Raw genomic sequence first — 16,491 nt, forward strand, 5'->3', positions numbered from 1 at the left:
TCGATTAATTCCCGCCAAAACCGATTAATCCCTTAACACCAGTCGACCGTCGAACTACCGTCAAACAATTTTTACAACCTTGATATATATATATATATATATATATATATATATATATATATATATATATATATATATATATATATATATATATATATATATATATATATATATATATAACAAGCCACTTTATTGAGAAATGTATTCTCACGTATTCACAAACTGATCGTAACCAACTTAATATTTATTTCATAATAAAATAATAGTTATACATATATATCTCACCTCCAAATATTATTTTCGAGTGAATTACTCTAAAATACTGAAGTATGCCTTGGGGTTTGGGGGATGAGGTCGAATGCAGGGGACTTGCTGGGCGTCATTTTGTGGGGCCCACAGGGTTACACAATAAACTTGCCTCTTACCATTCACACCATACATAAAACCCTCCTCCGTTAGAATATGATTTCTTGATGGTTTTGCCCCCTTTTCCCTGCCGGCCGGCCACCACTCTCTCATCCTACCTTTCTCTTCTACATTCATTCACCGCCATCACCACCATCAGCTAACCCTCTAAACCACCTGACAGTTTTTCAATTTAACATTCTGACTACATCCCCAAAGTTCTCATCTCTCTCTCTCTCATCCTCTTCTTCTACCTATAGGTACATATGTATATCTATCTTGCTAAGAAGAATATCACCTTTCTCGACTGTTTCCCGAACCTGCATCAACCACCGCCATCATCTGCCGTCTCCAACCACCACAAAAGAGGCGCCCTTTAGCCTTATCAGATACTTTTGGCATAGTTCTCAAGGGTTTCCATAGTCTCGAACTTTTTGTATACTGGTTGAGATTTTTTTCGTGTATTACAGTCAGATCTTCAAGAAATTAGCTAGTACCTTGGTTATCTATTAGTTTCACGGGATACCCGTTTTGTATTTCTCAAGTTTTGGGGTTTCAATCAAGACTTTTGGTATGTATTTGTTGAGGATTTGGTGTTATTTCCTTCCAAAATTGTTGGGTTTCTTGGCAGCTGAATAGGGTTCCTTTGGCTTACGGAACCCTTTGCCAAAATTTCTCATATACACCTCTAGTCATTTGTTTCTGGCAACTAGGGTTTGTAAGAACTGTAGGATAGTGTTTTCTTGTTAAAAATTCATGGTGGGTAGGGTCTAGGTTACATTGTTACTTTTGTAAATTAGGGTTCTGACATGCGTTATTAGTGAATTCAGCATATACTGATTCTTGTTCCAAACATGGCTGCAAATAGTCAATGCTTTGTGGAGTGGAAAGAGCTATTCGTTTCAAAGGAAAGGGGTAAGAGGGTAGTGCACTATTTTCTGAAAGATATATCGGGGGAATCGGTGCTTGCAGTTGTGGGAACCGAGAGGAGCATTAGGCATATGTTTTATGTGGTCGCGGAGGAGTTCTTAAAGGTCAACGAGGCCCAGAATTCAGTCAATGCTGGGTATAGATGGAGATCAAGGAGAGAGGTGGTGAACTGGCTTACTTCCATGCTATCAAAGCAGCACCGCCAAGGTGAACATTCCAGTAAGTTTCCTGTATTTCCTTGACCCGTTATTTCATCTTTCAGCTTGTTTCGTCAAATTTTCTTTAATTCTAGATGTAAATTTTGCTAGTGATCGAACAAAACCTGCACAATCTAGTGCTTACCTTACCTCTCATGATGAAATCGTTCCATCTTCTAGGTCAAAAAGTTTGTTGTCTTCGAGTAAAAGAAAAATAGTCTTGTAGTTGTAGTTTGATTCATATGCTTAAAAAGTTCTCATTTTGTCACCTAAAGTAAGTTTGATGCTATATCATTTTCTCTCGTTAAAGAGACAATCTTTCATGAAATATGATAAAACCCTAGCTTTAGTAGATTTAACATTCATTTATTTACTTATTTATTTTTGAAAATTCAGAATCCCCTAAGAGTGATGATATTTCGGGAGTTAGTGCTCCGTATCAGAATCGTCTTCCAAGAAATATAAAGTTGCGTACACCTGACATAGTGTGGTCAGGTGTAGCGTGGACCTGCGGTAAACAACTGAAGCATTTTCCAGCCTTTTGCAGGAATGGGATTACAATAGCAGTAAGTTGGTTAAATTATTTGAGATTTACTTAGTAAAATTTGTAACATACATGATGATTTTCAGGTACAATCGTTTGTATTTGTGATGGCCGAAGAGGAAAAACGTCATCTTGCATATCTAGAAGATATGTATGAAGATCGAAAGGGCCAAAAGAAGGTAAAAGTGAGATGGTTTCACCACAATCAAGAAGTCCAAGCTGTTGTCACTCTTCGAAATCCTCACCCAAAAGAGGTTTTCATTACACCTTATGCACAAGTTATCAGTGTCGAGTGTGTGGATGGGCCCGCCATTGTCATGACACATGAGCATTATGAGAAATGCATGTCCATCCTTCCGGAAGATCTATTAACCCGAGTGCATCATTGCTCAAGACAGTTCAAGAACAACCGTGTGAAGCCGTTTAAATTGAGTAAATTGTGTGGGTATTTTGATCAGCCGATTTTTTCGATTTTGGATACTGATTATCTTGAAGATGATGAGAATAATAATAGCTTGGGGGATAAAGATAATGTTAAGTTGGGAGTGAAAAGGCCAAGGAGTTCGAGAGGGCGGCAGGTGATGCCGAGTGAACCTCAGTCGGTGAGTATGAATGTCAAGTATGAGATGTTGAGAAGGAGGCTAATCCCAAAGTATGTCAAGAATCGGGAATTCGCTTCAGATAATTCGGTTTTTAAGGTTGGTGAAAAGATAGAGTTGTTGTGCCAAGATAGTGGGATTCGTGGATGCTGGTTTAGGTGTACTGTGTTGCAAGTTTCTAGGAGACAATTGAAAGTTCAATATGATGATTTGAATGACGAAGATGGAGGTGGTAATCTTGAGGTATGAAGTCCTATTTGTATTTGCTTTAAGACTTTCTATTTCATATATGATAAAATTTTAGTTTGGGTTCGTAAATAATTAAGGGCTACATGCAAGAAATAGCAACCCACCTTTGTTTGTCTGTGAATTCAATTGCAACTTTGTACGTTCAGTTTATTTTCTTATTAAGGCATTTGACTTATAAAAAACACTAGTCAATTATAGCATTGCACTTTTAGTTTTTTTGCTTGTTAGGACATTATATTTTGAAATATCTAGCCAGTTAAATTTGCTTTGTAATAGGAAAAAACAGAAGTAGGATGCTATAACAAAGAAATTAATGGAAGTACATTGCTAGTTGGTGCATTTAACCCAATGATTAATATATTGCAACAAGCCAAGAACTTTTATTGAAGATACGGTTCAGTTGTTTCGAATTAAATAGTTAGGTGGTTTTAAACACTCAGAGCATACATTAGGCAATTTTGAACCTGATTCATATAAATAATATATATTGCAAAACTACTATAAAAACGGGTTTGGTTGATCTGGTAATACTTGTTCTGCCTGTTAAATATATGAGGGCTAACGCCAGATATAGCTGTGAGAATTGCTTTGTATATAGATAACACATTGCTATAATTGGATAGATTTTTGAAAATACAATGTTGCAATAGGAAATGACACAAGTAGGATGCTATAACAAAAAAATCAATGGAATTACATGGCTATTTCTTGCATTTAACCTCATAACTAATATAGTATTATTAAAATAATTACTAAATATATTGGAAGTACAGTATACTTTACAAGGACAGTTTCATTTGAAATGGTCTTGTGTCCTACAAAATGCAGAAAAGTGAATCAAGTAAGTGATTGTTGACTTGTTGTTTTTGGTTTGGTTTTAAGGAATGGGTTTCAGCTTTGAGATCGGCCATGCCTGACAAACTCGGAATGAGATGCTCGGGTCGGCCAACTATAAGGCCAGCAGTAGCACGAACGGAAACGGAAACGGAAACGATTGCTTTTGAGGTCGGTTCCCCGGTGGACGCATGGTGGAGTGATGGCTGGTGGGAAGGAGTAGTAGTTGGAATCGGTGATTCCGACGTACAAGTTTATGTTCCCAGTAAGCAATAAATTGTAAATTCTAACAATTATTTATTTATTGATTCTTGTCTTGTCTCTCACACCATCTTTTTCTTCTTCTGTTTTGCGAACAACAGCCGAAACATTGTTTCTTGAACTACACAGAAAAGACATTAGAGTTTCAAGAGATTGGGTGGGAGACCGTTGGGTTGATCTTGAAACAAAACCTAACATCCTCTCATCCATGCCTGCAAATCTTAAGGAAATCAAACAAGAAAGCTCTCCTGAAGCCATTGAAACCATCAACGACAACAGACCACTTGAAGAGGGTGACACTGATTGTAAGCCCGAGTTACATGAGAAAGAGAATGGCCCAACTCCAGTCCATGATAACAACAACAATGTAGAAATTGGTGAAAAAGGAGAGCATACCAGTGATAATGGAGAAGCAGTAGCAATGGAGTGTGAAACTTTAAAGGAGAATCTTGAAGCAAATCCAGTTCAAGTGTTGGCATGAGTTACTGAAAAAACAAAACCCAAGTTTGTGTATAGGAGGGGGAGGGGAGGGGAGGGGAGGGACCAAGTGAGGTTAGAGTTTGTACCTTTTTACTGATTGTTTTAGGGAACACCTAACCAGGGGCACCCACCCTATCCCTATGCTGGGTGCCTCCAATTTGTAACCACCTTTTTAGTGAAAAGGAAGACCTTTTTTTTCCAAAGCTTGGAGATGACTTGTACATTGTACATTGGAAGATGTACACTGGTTGAATTTGGCTCTGGAAAAAGGGTCTGGCCTTTTGGTACGTTTCTGTATCAGTTGATGTTGTGGTACTGATTGTAACACTGGACTAGGTTATGATTGTCGTTTACTGTGTTATTATAGTCATTAAAATCGTTTCGTGAATCTTAGTATATCATTATAAATATAACTACCAAAAGATTTCACACATGCTGTCCAATTCTGAAAACAAAATGCTCAAAGAACGTTGTGCTTTTCAGTTTGCGCTATTTGTGTATACATGCCAAATTTTTATCTAATTGCAATTGGGAAATTAGTAGTCATTGGGTTTGAGATTTGGCCGTATGTTTTCGTAGAAAAATAAATTATAAAAATTATCCCAGTAGTTTTATAAAAATTATCCCTGTAGTTTACATAAAAGTATGTGTAGATTTTTTTCAGGAACAATCCATGTATTTAAAAATTTACAAAAGTACTCTCCGCCTAATAGAAAAGCTACAGATTACGACACCAAAATGGAGGTTAGAATATAGACACCAAAATGGAGGTTAGAATATAAAAAAGCTCGAGTTGTAATACCCATGTATTACATGGGTTCATTTAAAAAAATTTAAATATGAAAATTCTAAACATATGAAAAAGTTTGAATTTATAAGAAAAATACTGAATTATTAAAATTAAAATGTTTTTTTATTTTTAAATTTAAACAAATAATTTAGATAAAAAAACCAAAAAAAAAAAATAAAGTTTTAATTTAGAAATTTGAAATTAGAAGGAAAGTCAATTATTGAAATTGATATGCATTTATTATTACATTTATTACAATTATTATATTTGAATATTATGTGTTTAATAAAATGGAAAAAACCACAAAATGCCATGTAGAAAAAATTTAATTGAAAATAACCACAAAATGACATGTGACCAAATCAATAAATCAATAAGAGTTACATTTGACAAAAAAAAATTTCATTTATTAAAGTAGATACACAATCTGGATTTGTTCTTCTAACTTTTAAGTTCTATCATAAATTTGATTTGAAGTTTTTCAGATTCAAATTCTATCATCAATTGAATAAAAAAAGGTTATAAACTATTAAGATTTAAAAAAACCAAAAACCAAAAACCAAATTGAGCTTGAGACTGACGTTAAAAATGTTCGGGTTTTATGTTAAGTGTGGTGGTCATGTCCAAGTTTTGTTTTTTGTTTCACTAAAGCTGTACTAACTTTTTGGGTAAACATGGAAAATTTTATACATGATCCGTTTAAGGTATTTTGCTCGGATAAATGTAATGCGTATATGAATTTAAAGAAAATAAGAAAAATCACGAGGCTTTTAGTGGAAATTGAACAAATCATTGTTTAAGGAATAAATCCAGGCAGGTTTTGTAAGTTAAAATGTGTCCATGATGGAAGTGGTGTTTAGATTTTGTAAGGTTTTTTATTAAAAAAATGGGCTTCTTCTAAAGTCTAACTGTGTATTTAATGAAAATTGTGTGAATTTGATATGACTGTGTAGATAATCATGTTAGAATTATATCCAATAAGATTTTATTAGTGAGGTAAGATTATTAACAAGTTTTGATTGAAACATATTTTCCAAATTGGAATGAATACATCAACAAAAAAATCGACTCTGCAGTGAAATTTTCGACAGTTTTCATGGAATTTTATTAAATAACATATTTAAGAGTTTTTACAGGTGTTAGAGAAAGCTAATGAACATGTTCCAACAATATGGATATATAAAAAAAATGTATTTGGAAAAACAAATTTGTACAAAAAGTTTTAGAGTGGAACATGTGATGAGAAAGCAAACATTTATGTTTCAACTTCGAAAAGATAAGACCCAAACCTTTCACCATTATACTATTGTTACTTGTCTTAATATCATTATCCCAAGTCCATATGACTTTTCCACTATTGTCCATGCTAAGGCTATTCTGACCAACTTGCACAATTACACTCCCATAACCCTTTATGGTGGTCCACAGTAATAAATATGAAATATCAAAAGATGATATTTATGTCATATGAATTTCACAATATTATAATAAATATGATGATAGTTAAAATATAATCAACTTGATTAATAAATGTAGAAACAAAGTAAAACACATAAACATTTAATAAACTTAGCTAGTAACTGATAGCTGAAAGTTGTAGTTTTTTATTTGTTATATACATGCAAAAATAGATGAAAATTTTATAATATTTAAAATTATATAAAAAGACAATTGTCTAAAAAAGATAAATACAGAATATTCTGGAAATTAATTAAAAAAGTCCAATAGTTTGTTCTTAAACACTACATGAAATAATTTTAACTTTTGAGATTTTTGTTTAAATTAAAAGTTAAAAACTGACTCTAATAATTTTAACTTTTAAGATTTTTGAGATTTTAACTAATGGTAAGAATAAGAATTTAACCGTATCATTTGGATTAATAGAAAACATAAAAAAAGTAAGAAACCAAAATAACTATACAATTTTGTTTAAAAATTAAAATTAATATATTAAAATGGAAAACATCGAGAGAAAAAATAAGGACCAGTTGATATCGAACCAAGACATTTATCCTAAAAGTCTATGCACTCACAACGACTCATCTAGATACAATTTGTACAATAGACGCTCCTATTAATTTATAGAGCATATTTTTGGCATAAAAAAACATGGATGCACATCCGGAAGGATCAAACAACGGTGTTTAGATAACTAGTGGTGTGCCCTTAACCAAATGCACCAAAACAATTTTGAGACCACACAAAACACGCTATATATAATACTAACATTATTAGTTATTAAGTTAATCATATGCTTTTCGGGCCTATTTTTCCCGAGGCCCTAACACCCCTAGGGCCGGCCCTTAGTAAACACAAGAGGTTAGTTTAATTAATATCCTATGTTTAAATCATGATCGATTCGTGGATTAATAGGGATATTGTTTTATTATAATTTATAAAATACTGATGTTAAAAATACATATCTTAAAATAAAAATAAAGTACAAGCATATTTATTTTGTACTAGGTGTGTGACCCGTATATTACATGAGTTTATTAAAAGGTCCAAAAGTAAAAAAGTGTGAACAAAAAAGACCATTCATGTAAGTTTTGGTAACCACAAAAACCATGTTCATAATAAAATAAGTAACAGTTGAGTTGACATTTGGTAAATCACATTGACCATTTGTGTAATTTAATCTTAATTAATCTATACAAATAAAATTAATTAATATGAATTCATAAATGGAATGTATTATCTACATTAATATACTTATACAATAATTAATATATTAATAGAAAGATGAATTCACAAATAGAAAGTTATTATGTATATTAATTAATATACTAATAAAATTAATTAATATGAAATGATATTTAATAGGTGGAATTTGATTAAAAATGAAAAAATATATAAAAATGACAAATAGATATTAAATAATTAAAAAAATCTAGAATATGACAAATATCAAATAAACGAGAAAAAGACATTTGACAAAATCATTTTTATTTATTTAGAGAGTATTACAGTAATTGCGTAATTGCCTTTTTAGGGGTATAAAATCGTTAAACCTGTGCCGACAGTCCGACATCACCCACTAAGCCAAAATCACCCTCAAAATCCTTTTATTTTTTGGTCAAATTCTTTATTTTCTCTTTTCCCTGTTTCTCCATGAAGACTAAGGTCTCACTTCTGACCTCAGTTCTTCATCATCGTCTCCACTCTAAGTCACTTAATTTTGTTGGATCCTTACCCCATTTTTATCCCTTATCACACCCACAAATACCTTTCACCGATTCACCCAAACAACAAGATGATCAATTGGCTGTTTGTGTTCATGATTCAAGAGTACAAGTTCTTGATCAGTTTTTCTGCATACCCATTTCAACGATTCACACAGAATCCAGCTCTAAACATGGAACCGATAAGCAAGATGACGATGATATATGGCTGATAATGAAAGATGAAGCAAGATCTGATGTTGACCAAGAACCCATACTGTCAGACTACTATTCTAGATCAATCTTATCTCATCATACCATGGAGAGTGCTCTATCTCATCATCTCTCCACAAAGCTCGGAAGTTCTAGTCTCCCTAGTAGAACCCTCCATGACCTTTTCATGGATGTACTCACAGGCGATCAAGATATTGTTGGAGCTGTAAAAGATGATCTAAAGGCCGTAAAGGAAAGGGACCCAGCTTGTTTGAGCTATGTTCACTGTTTCCTTCATTTTAAGGGGTTTCTTGGTTGTCAAGCTCATAGAGTAGCACACAAGCTATGGTCACAAAACAGAAAAATCTTGGCGGTTTTGATCCAGAATCGGGTTTCTGAGGTTTTAGCTTTGGACATTCATCCCGGAGCTACGATCGGAAGCGGGATATTGTTTGATCATGCCACCGGAGTTGTTGTTGGAGAGACGGCAGTGATCGGAGACAATGTATCGATTTTGCATAATGTGACATTGGGTGGGACCGGGAAGAGTTGTGGGGACAGACATCCGAAGATTGGAGATGGGGTTTTGATAGGGGCAGGGACTTGTGTTTTGGGTAATGTTAGGATTGGTGAAGGGGCAAAAATTGGGGCAGGGTCAGTGGTGTTGAAGGATCTGCCCGCTCGAACTACTGCTGTTGGGAATCCTGCTAAGTTGATTGGAGGGAAGGATAATCCGGTCAAGCTTGATAAAATTCCTAGCCATACTATGGATCATACCTCACATATTGAGTTTTATGATTATGTTATTTAGAAATTAAGAATTGAATTGTTTATCATCATAACTTTAGTCATGCTACTGTTAAAAGTATCATGTATCAAATCAAGTGAAAAATCGTCTTCTGCTTCACTATATTATACTCTAAAGTTAACTCTATCTTTTGATTTTCTTTCCCTCGTTTGTTGTTGTGTGGGTTAGATACCTTTGTTGTAATTATGATGGACTGCCACTTTGTTTATTCTGATAAAATCAAACAGATTGCTCCGAAGGAATCGGTTTTATGGAAAACGACACGAATCAAACCGTCTTCTTTAAATTTCTCTTTCATATGAGATTTGAATTTGAATCCTTCAAATTTGTGGGATTGAATCAAGATGCCGAATTTTACTATGATAACTTTTGTCTTCTTACACTTGTCTGTCTCTGGAAGTACTTACGTTTGACCGACTCAATGCAAGCATAATTGATTAACTACAGTATTCCTATTATCCTATATATATGTTTCTTAAAATTTGGGAGGTAAAATACTGGATTACCTTGAAAACCAGTTTAACTTGCCTCATGGAGCCTGTAATTTTTTCATCCCAAATGATAATCTTTTCTTTTTTCATCTTAATGTTCATGTTGTTGAGGAGGCTGTCCAAAAGAAAATGTTCAAATCCATGTCTACCCCCGGGGCCATGGAAGCTTCCTATCATAGGAAATATCCATCATCTTGGGAGCTGTCTTCCACATCAGCGACTGAGAGAATTGGCGGAGACATATGGACCTCTGATGCACCTGCAGCTTGGAGAACTTTCTGTGATGGTTGTTTCTTCACCTGAAACAGCAAAGGAGGTTATGAAAACTCATGATGTGAACTTTTCTGATAGGCCTTACCTTTTTGCTTCATCTGTGATATGTAATGGTGCTACAAACCTTACTTTTGCTCCATATGGAGATTACTGGAGACGGCTTCGCAAGATTTGCTCCATGGAGCTTTTGAGCCCAATGCGGGTCCAGTCATTTACGTCTACAAGGGAAGAAGAGGTCTCAAAGTTGATCAAGTCTATCAGTGAACATGTAGGATCTCCGATTGATCTTAGCCAAAGAATATTCTCATTAACGTATGGGATCACTGCCAGGGTGGCGTTTGGTAAGAAATGCAAACATCAAGAATCTTTCATCGCACTTGTCAAGGAAGCTTCAGCTGCAGCTTCAGGATTCAATGTTTCAGACCTTTACCCTTCTTCTACCATGCTTCCTTTGCTCACTGGATTTAAGGCAAAACTTGAGAAAATTCGTGGGAGGTTTGAGGAGATAACCGGTAACATCATTGAAGAACACCAGGCTAAAAAGGGGGAAACTATTGTGGGTGATGTAGATGAAGATCTTGTGGACGTTCTTTTGAGATATCAGGAGCATGGTGATGTTCAAACATTTCCTTTGTCTATTGCTAACATCAAAGCAGTCATCTTGGTTAGTAATTCAATCGTATGCTATAATAAGACTATAATCAAGTTTCAATACTTTAATCAAAAACACCGATAACACACGACTGAAAGGGTATTGGCTTTTGCAGGACATCTTTAGTGGTGGGAGTGAAACATCTTCTACAGCTGTAGAGTGGGCGATGTCCGAAATGCTGAAACACCCAAGAATCTTGGAAAAGGCACAAACTGAGATAAGGGAAGTTGTCACCAGAAGAGGGAGAGTTGATGGGATGTGTATTCAAGAACTCGTGTTCCTAAAACTGGTTATTAAAGAAACTCTAAGACTACACCCTCCAGCCCCTCTGTTGCTTCCCAGAGAAAGCAGGGAGAGATGTGAGATCAATGGTTATGAGATACCAGCCAAAACCAAAGTTATTGTGAATGCATGGGCCATTGGTAGAGACCCTATTTGGTGGAAAGATCCTGAGAGGTTTCATCCAGAGAGATTCCTCAGCAGCTCAATAGATTATTACAAAGGACTTAATTTCGAGTACATACCATTTGGTGGTGGAAGGAGAGTGTGCCCTGGAATGTCATTTGGATTGGCAAATGTGGAGCTTCCACTCATCAAATTGCTCTACCATTTTGACTGGAAACTTCCTGATGGAATGACAAGTGAAGACCTTGATATGAATGAAACGTCTGGTGTCACAGTTAGAAGAAAAGCAAACTTGAATCTGATACCAACTGCCTACCATCCTGCGCCTGCATAAAGCTCTCGGGTTGATCCTTGGAAGAAAAGACGTACACCACAAATACTTGTTAGACAGCATAATGTCACATTGTAAACTACAACTTTGATTGTAATGAGCTTCCACATTTTTTTTTTCTATCTCGCGTTATATGTTCATATCAATGTGTTTTACTTCAGAAATCATATCAAGGGTGTACCTCCAACTCCAAACAAAGGTAGACCTTCGGCATATGAAGCGTGAGAAAACAAATCCACAATGGTGAATAACACACACACACACAGAGTAAAGTCATGATTATTAAGCTTGCACATCCTTTTATATGAGGCCCTGTCCTCAGTAAAAGTCAACTCCTTCAAGTCTAACCTCATGTTATCTTCCTACTTCATTGTGATCTTCACCACCCTCCTCACCGCAACTGTCACTTGCCTCCTTGTGACACTTTTAACCACCACCATATTCTTTACCTCATGTTATCCGGATGGTTGTAAAAAAATAAAAAAACTATTTTTTAATATGTTAATATATTTATAATGTAAGAACTTAATGTAATAAGTAAATACAAATCATGTAATAATAAGGCCCACACATGGTGTTGTTCTTGTTATTAATATATTGCAGTTTACTACATCAAACATGGTTTTATATTGACAAATTATTGCAGTCACAATCTCAATATAGCAGGTTAAAATCTATGAAACAGCATCTTCTGAATTGACTTAAAGCATCTACAGAGTCAAGAAGGAAGATAACAATATAAACATAAATCATTCTTCAGTCTTCACCTATGAGATCTTGTTAGTTTCGTATTCCTTATTTTCTTTTCAAAATCCCATAACTACCCTGATGGAGCTGAGCTTCGGCTTGTTTCCAATCCTTTCTGCGTTCACTCTCTTGGTATTGATGATTCTGAAACTATTGAAGGAATCTAAACCAAACTTACCTCCAGGGCCATGGAAGCTTCCTGTTATAGGAAGCGTTCATCATCTTGCTGGATCACTTCCACACCATCGCCTAAGAGACTTGGCAGATAAACACGGAGCTCTGATGCATCTCCAGCTTGGAGAACTTTGTGTTTTTGTCGCCTCATCACCCGAAACAGCAAAACAAGTGATGAAAACACATGATGCCATTTTTGCAAATAGGCCTTTCCATCTTTCTGCGTATGTGATGGGATATAATGGTGCAGGCATCATGTTTTCTTCATACGGGGAATACTGGAGGCAGCTCCGTAAGATTTGCACTTTGGAGCTTTTGAGTAGTAAGCAAGTCCAGTCACTTAGATGGGTAAGAGAAGAAGAGGTGTCAAAATTCATCAACTCCATTAGTGAAGGATCATCCATTAATCTTGGAAAGAGTCTCTCATCCCTAATCTATGGGATCACTGCAAGAGCGGCTTTTGGTAAAAAATGTAAAGAGCAAGACGCATTCATCTCGCTTGTTAATGAAAGCGTAGCTCTTGGAGCAGGATTTGGCATTACGGATCTCTTCCCTTCATGGAAACTACTTGCCTTCTTTAGTAAAACCCGACCAAAACTCGACAAGATTCATCAACAGTTTGATCAAATTCTGAGCAATGTTATTGAAGAACACAAGATTTCAGCAGATGGTGAAGATGAAGCGGATAAAGACCTAGTAGATGTTTTGTTGAAAGTTCAGAAGCGTGGTGACCTTGGAATTCCCTTATCTACTGATGACATCAAAGCAGTTATCTTGGTTAGTAATTAACCATCTTCATGCATCTTGTTATAATAGCTTATTAATTTGTTCATTGTTATACCATTCACAGGATATCTTCAGTGCTGGAAGTGAATCATCTTCTATAATAGTTGAGTGGGCAATGTCTGAACTACTAAAGAATCCACAAATAATGAACAAGGCACAAGCTGAGGTTAGACAGGTGTTTGACAAACGAGGAACATTTGATGAGAAGGGTATTCAAGAATTAGAATTCCTAGAATTAGTGATAAAAGAAACTTTGAGGTTGCACCCTCCAGGCCCTTTGGGACTGCCTAGAGAAAACAGTGAGAGGTGTGAGATGAAAGGATTCGAAATACCTGTGAAGAGCAGAGTGATAGTGAATACATGGGCAATTAACAGAGATCCCAAGTATTGGGATGAACCTGAAAGTTTTCATCCAGAGAGATTCAGAAACAGCAGTTTGGATTACAGAGGACTTGACTTCAAGTATATACCTTTTGGAGCTGGAAGGAGAATATGTCCTGGGATTTCATACGGATTAGCAAATGTTGAGCTTCCATTGGCATCTTTACTCTACCATTTTGACTGGAAACTGGCAGATGACGTAAACAACAAGGATCTTGATATGACTGAAGCCTTTGGTGTAACCGTTGGAAGAAAAAATGACCTTATCCTGATTCCAACAGCTTATAAGCCTGTTTACAAAAGTATGTAACATAGATCAGCTTGTATAATTAAAGTATGTATTAGACAAATAATAGTTCTAGATACTAATAGTTAATACTATAGGGGTTATTATGTAAATGTGTAAATGTCTTAGACTATATATAGTCATTCCCTTGTACGCTTTTACATCAATGATACACAAATCTATTACCAACTTTCTTATGGTATCAGAGCCTTTTCTTGCTGTCGCAGGTTCACAAAAAAAAAACCTAATCTAGCCGCCAAACAAATTTCTTGCTGTCGCCACTTCTTCTGCTGAGAAAAAAATATAACATTGCCATCGCACAATAAGGTTTCATCCTCCAGTTTCACAAAAACCTATCTCCTTTTTTTTTTTTTTTTTTTTTTTTTTTTTTTTTTTTTTCGTTTACATGGCTCCTCTAATAGCCTTCACCACAACTGAGAAGACATCTCATAATTCTCACAAATTCAGGTTTACCCTATCTCCTACAAATTATGGTTATTGGAAAACCATGATTCAACCCTTTTTGGTTACAAATGGCCTGTTCGGTTATGTTAATGGGACGATACCTTGTCCGGATCAATTGAATGCAACAACAACTGGAAAAGAAACTGTTCTGGAGACCAATTCTAATTACACGGTGTGGATAGCCAATGATGCTCATGTACGTATGTTACTTCTGTCAACTCTATCTGAGGCTTCCTTTATACATGTTCAAGGCTCTACATCTCGAGATCTGTGGCTTTCTCTTGAGCGTGCTTATGCTCCACATACATCTTCAAGGGAATATACATTAAAAACTCAACTCCTAAAACTCGAGATGAAAGGTGACGAAACCTCCTCTGCTTATCTGAACAGGGCTCAAACGTATGCTGATGCCCTTGCCAATATCGGTGAACCTATGAAAGAAAAGGATCTGGTCATGCTTGTAATCTCCGGCCTTCGGGACGAGTATAATGGTCTCAAATCTACCATTCTTGCTCGACAAATTCCTACTGCTTTCTCCGAACTCCATGGCCTTCTTGCAGATCATGATTATATGGTACGAAAATCTGCCCCAGAACATGAAGTCTCTCCGGTTCAAGCATTCACGGCTACCACCACTACAAGTCGAAATCACACACCACTCTCAGCGCCCTCGGCTGACCAGTTGCAAGCATTACAACAACTCTTGTCTCAAATTGGCATTCAAGCTCAGCCAACCAACAACTTAAATGCTCAATCTTTCTTTACCAACAGGTCTGGAAACAACCGTGGCCGAGGACAAAATAATAGACGTGGACGAGGCAACTTCAATCGCAACCAGGAGATTTCAACAATAAAAATCAAGGCGGAGGTAATCATAGTCAATTTTCTTGCGCTTCTAATCAGAATATTGTTTTTGGGACATGTAACAGGTGCGGAATAGGCCATGTCCCGTCTCAATGCCCAAACCGTGATCCTACCACTTTAAGGAGACCTCCACCCTCGGCCAACTATGCTGATTACTGCTCACAAGCATCGACCTCCTGGGTCACTGATGGTTCACTGATACAAGATCCAGTCATCATGTTACTCACAATCACTCTGTCTTTGACAATTCCGAGCCCTACTATGGCGAGGATAACCTCCATGTTGGCAATGGCAAAGGCTTACCCATTCTTCACATAGGTTCATCTAAATTTTACTCACCCAATAAATCCTTTTCTTTAACAAATATCCTTCACGTCCCTGATATCAAACAAAATCTTATCTCTGTTCAAAATTTTTGCACTGACAATGATGTTTACTTTGAATTTCACTCTTCTTTCTTTGCTATAAAGGACACGGCAACCCACACTACCCTCCTCACGGGTCCAAGTAATGGAGGGCTCTACTCAATCAAGCTACCACAGATTCAACCACTTCCAAAACTTGCTTTTTCTGCTGTTCGTGCTTCTTCCCAGACGTGGCATCAACGACTTGGGCATCCTCATCCTCAACTTTTACAGTCTATGATTTCTACATACAATTTACCTTTATCAAATAAATATTCTAGTTCTGTTTGTGACTCATGTTTTGTTGGGAAATCATCTAAATTACATTTGTTATCATCCTCTTATAAAAGTTCACATATTTTGGATCTTGTTTTTTGTGATGTTTGGGGTCCTGCCCCTGTTACCTCTATTGATGGTCATCGTTATTTTCTTCTGTGTTGACCACTATTCTAGTTTTATGTGGTTATTTCCTTTAAAATTAAAATATGATGTCTTTTCCACTTTTAAGCGTTTCCTGTAACATACACGTTCTGAAATTGTGTATTGTTATTATTAAAAGTGAATAAAATTGAGTGTTGAGTTCTAACAGCTAGTTTTTACTAGAAATGAAGTAAAACTATGTTTAGAATCACTCATAAAATGTTGGAAGTCTTATGAGATTCCAATTAATAGCCAAATCATGAAAACTTAGCGAAAATATAAAATTTGAAATAAGTAAAACTTTATTATTGAAAGTTGTAGATAATCTCGTTAGAAACATT

General features: G+C 35.8%; 3 protein-coding genes and 1 pseudogene across 4 annotated transcripts; all 4 read left to right on the plus strand.

Moving 5' to 3' along the window:
* Positions 1-399: 399 nt before the first annotated feature.
* LOC145051837 (Agenet and bromo-adjacent homology (BAH) domain-containing protein) lies at positions 400-4,887 on the plus strand. Of its 2 annotated transcripts, none has more exons than XM_078999663.1 (5): positions 400-1,542; positions 1,929-2,098; positions 2,163-2,918; positions 3,807-4,023; positions 4,121-4,887. In XM_078999663.1, exons 1-5 carry the CDS (start codon positions 1,260-1,262, stop codon positions 4,498-4,500), a joined length of 1,806 nt encoding a protein of 601 aa, XP_078855789.1. In that variant the 5' UTR covers positions 400-1,259; the 3' UTR covers positions 4,501-4,887. The 2 variants fall into 2 exon arrangements, with proteins under 2 accessions (XP_078855789.1, XP_078855788.1); XM_078999662.1 differs by having other exon boundaries at positions 404-1,554.
* A 3,423-nt stretch (positions 4,888-8,310) lies between these two features.
* On the plus strand, positions 8,311-9,573 carry LOC145051839 (serine acetyltransferase 1, chloroplastic pseudogene; annotated as a pseudogene).
* Positions 9,574-9,709: 136 nt separating this feature from the next.
* LOC145051838 (cytochrome P450 71D11-like) lies at positions 9,710-11,741 on the plus strand. The gene is made up of 2 exons (XM_078999664.1): positions 9,710-10,899; positions 11,003-11,741. Exons 1-2 carry the CDS (start codon positions 9,940-9,942, stop codon positions 11,624-11,626), a joined length of 1,584 nt encoding a protein of 527 aa, XP_078855790.1. The 5' UTR covers positions 9,710-9,939; the 3' UTR covers positions 11,627-11,741.
* Positions 11,742-12,451: 710 nt separating this feature from the next.
* LOC145051840 (desmethyl-deoxy-podophyllotoxin synthase-like) lies at positions 12,452-14,186 on the plus strand. The gene is made up of 2 exons (XM_078999665.1): positions 12,452-13,321; positions 13,395-14,186. Exons 1-2 carry the CDS (start codon positions 12,452-12,454, stop codon positions 14,019-14,021), a joined length of 1,497 nt encoding a protein of 498 aa, XP_078855791.1. The 3' UTR covers positions 14,022-14,186.
* Positions 14,187-16,491: the final 2,305 nt, after the last annotated feature.

Source organism: Lactuca serriola, chromosome 5 (assembly GCF_051521515.1).
Source record: "Lactuca serriola cultivar US96UC23 chromosome 5, Lser_US96UC23_V15, whole genome shotgun sequence".
Classification (NCBI taxonomy): Eukaryota; Viridiplantae; Streptophyta; class Magnoliopsida; order Asterales; family Asteraceae; genus Lactuca; species Lactuca serriola.

Bases quoted from the DNA above. Each gene is read 5' to 3' on its own strand.
- LOC145051837 (XM_078999662.1), top strand. From the start codon at position 1,260: ATGGCTGCAAATAGTCAATGCTTTGTGGAGTGGAAAGAGCTATTCGTT. The intron at 2,919-3,806 runs GTATGAAGTCCT...TTTGGTTTTAAG, and splicing joins ATGGAGGTGGTAATCTTGAG to GAATGGGTTTCAGCTTTGAG. The intron at 4,024-4,120 runs GTAAGCAATAAA...TGCGAACAACAG, and splicing joins CGTACAAGTTTATGTTCCCA to CCGAAACATTGTTTCTTGAA.
- LOC145051838 (XM_078999664.1), top strand. From the start codon at position 9,940: ATGTTTCTTAAAATTTGGGAGGTAAAATACTGGATTACCTTGAAAACC. The intron at 10,900-11,002 runs GTTAGTAATTCA...TGGCTTTTGCAG, and splicing joins ACATCAAAGCAGTCATCTTG to GACATCTTTAGTGGTGGGAG.
- LOC145051840 (XM_078999665.1), top strand. From the start codon at position 12,452: ATGGAGCTGAGCTTCGGCTTGTTTCCAATCCTTTCTGCGTTCACTCTC. The intron at 13,322-13,394 runs GTTAGTAATTAA...TACCATTCACAG, and splicing joins ACATCAAAGCAGTTATCTTG to GATATCTTCAGTGCTGGAAG.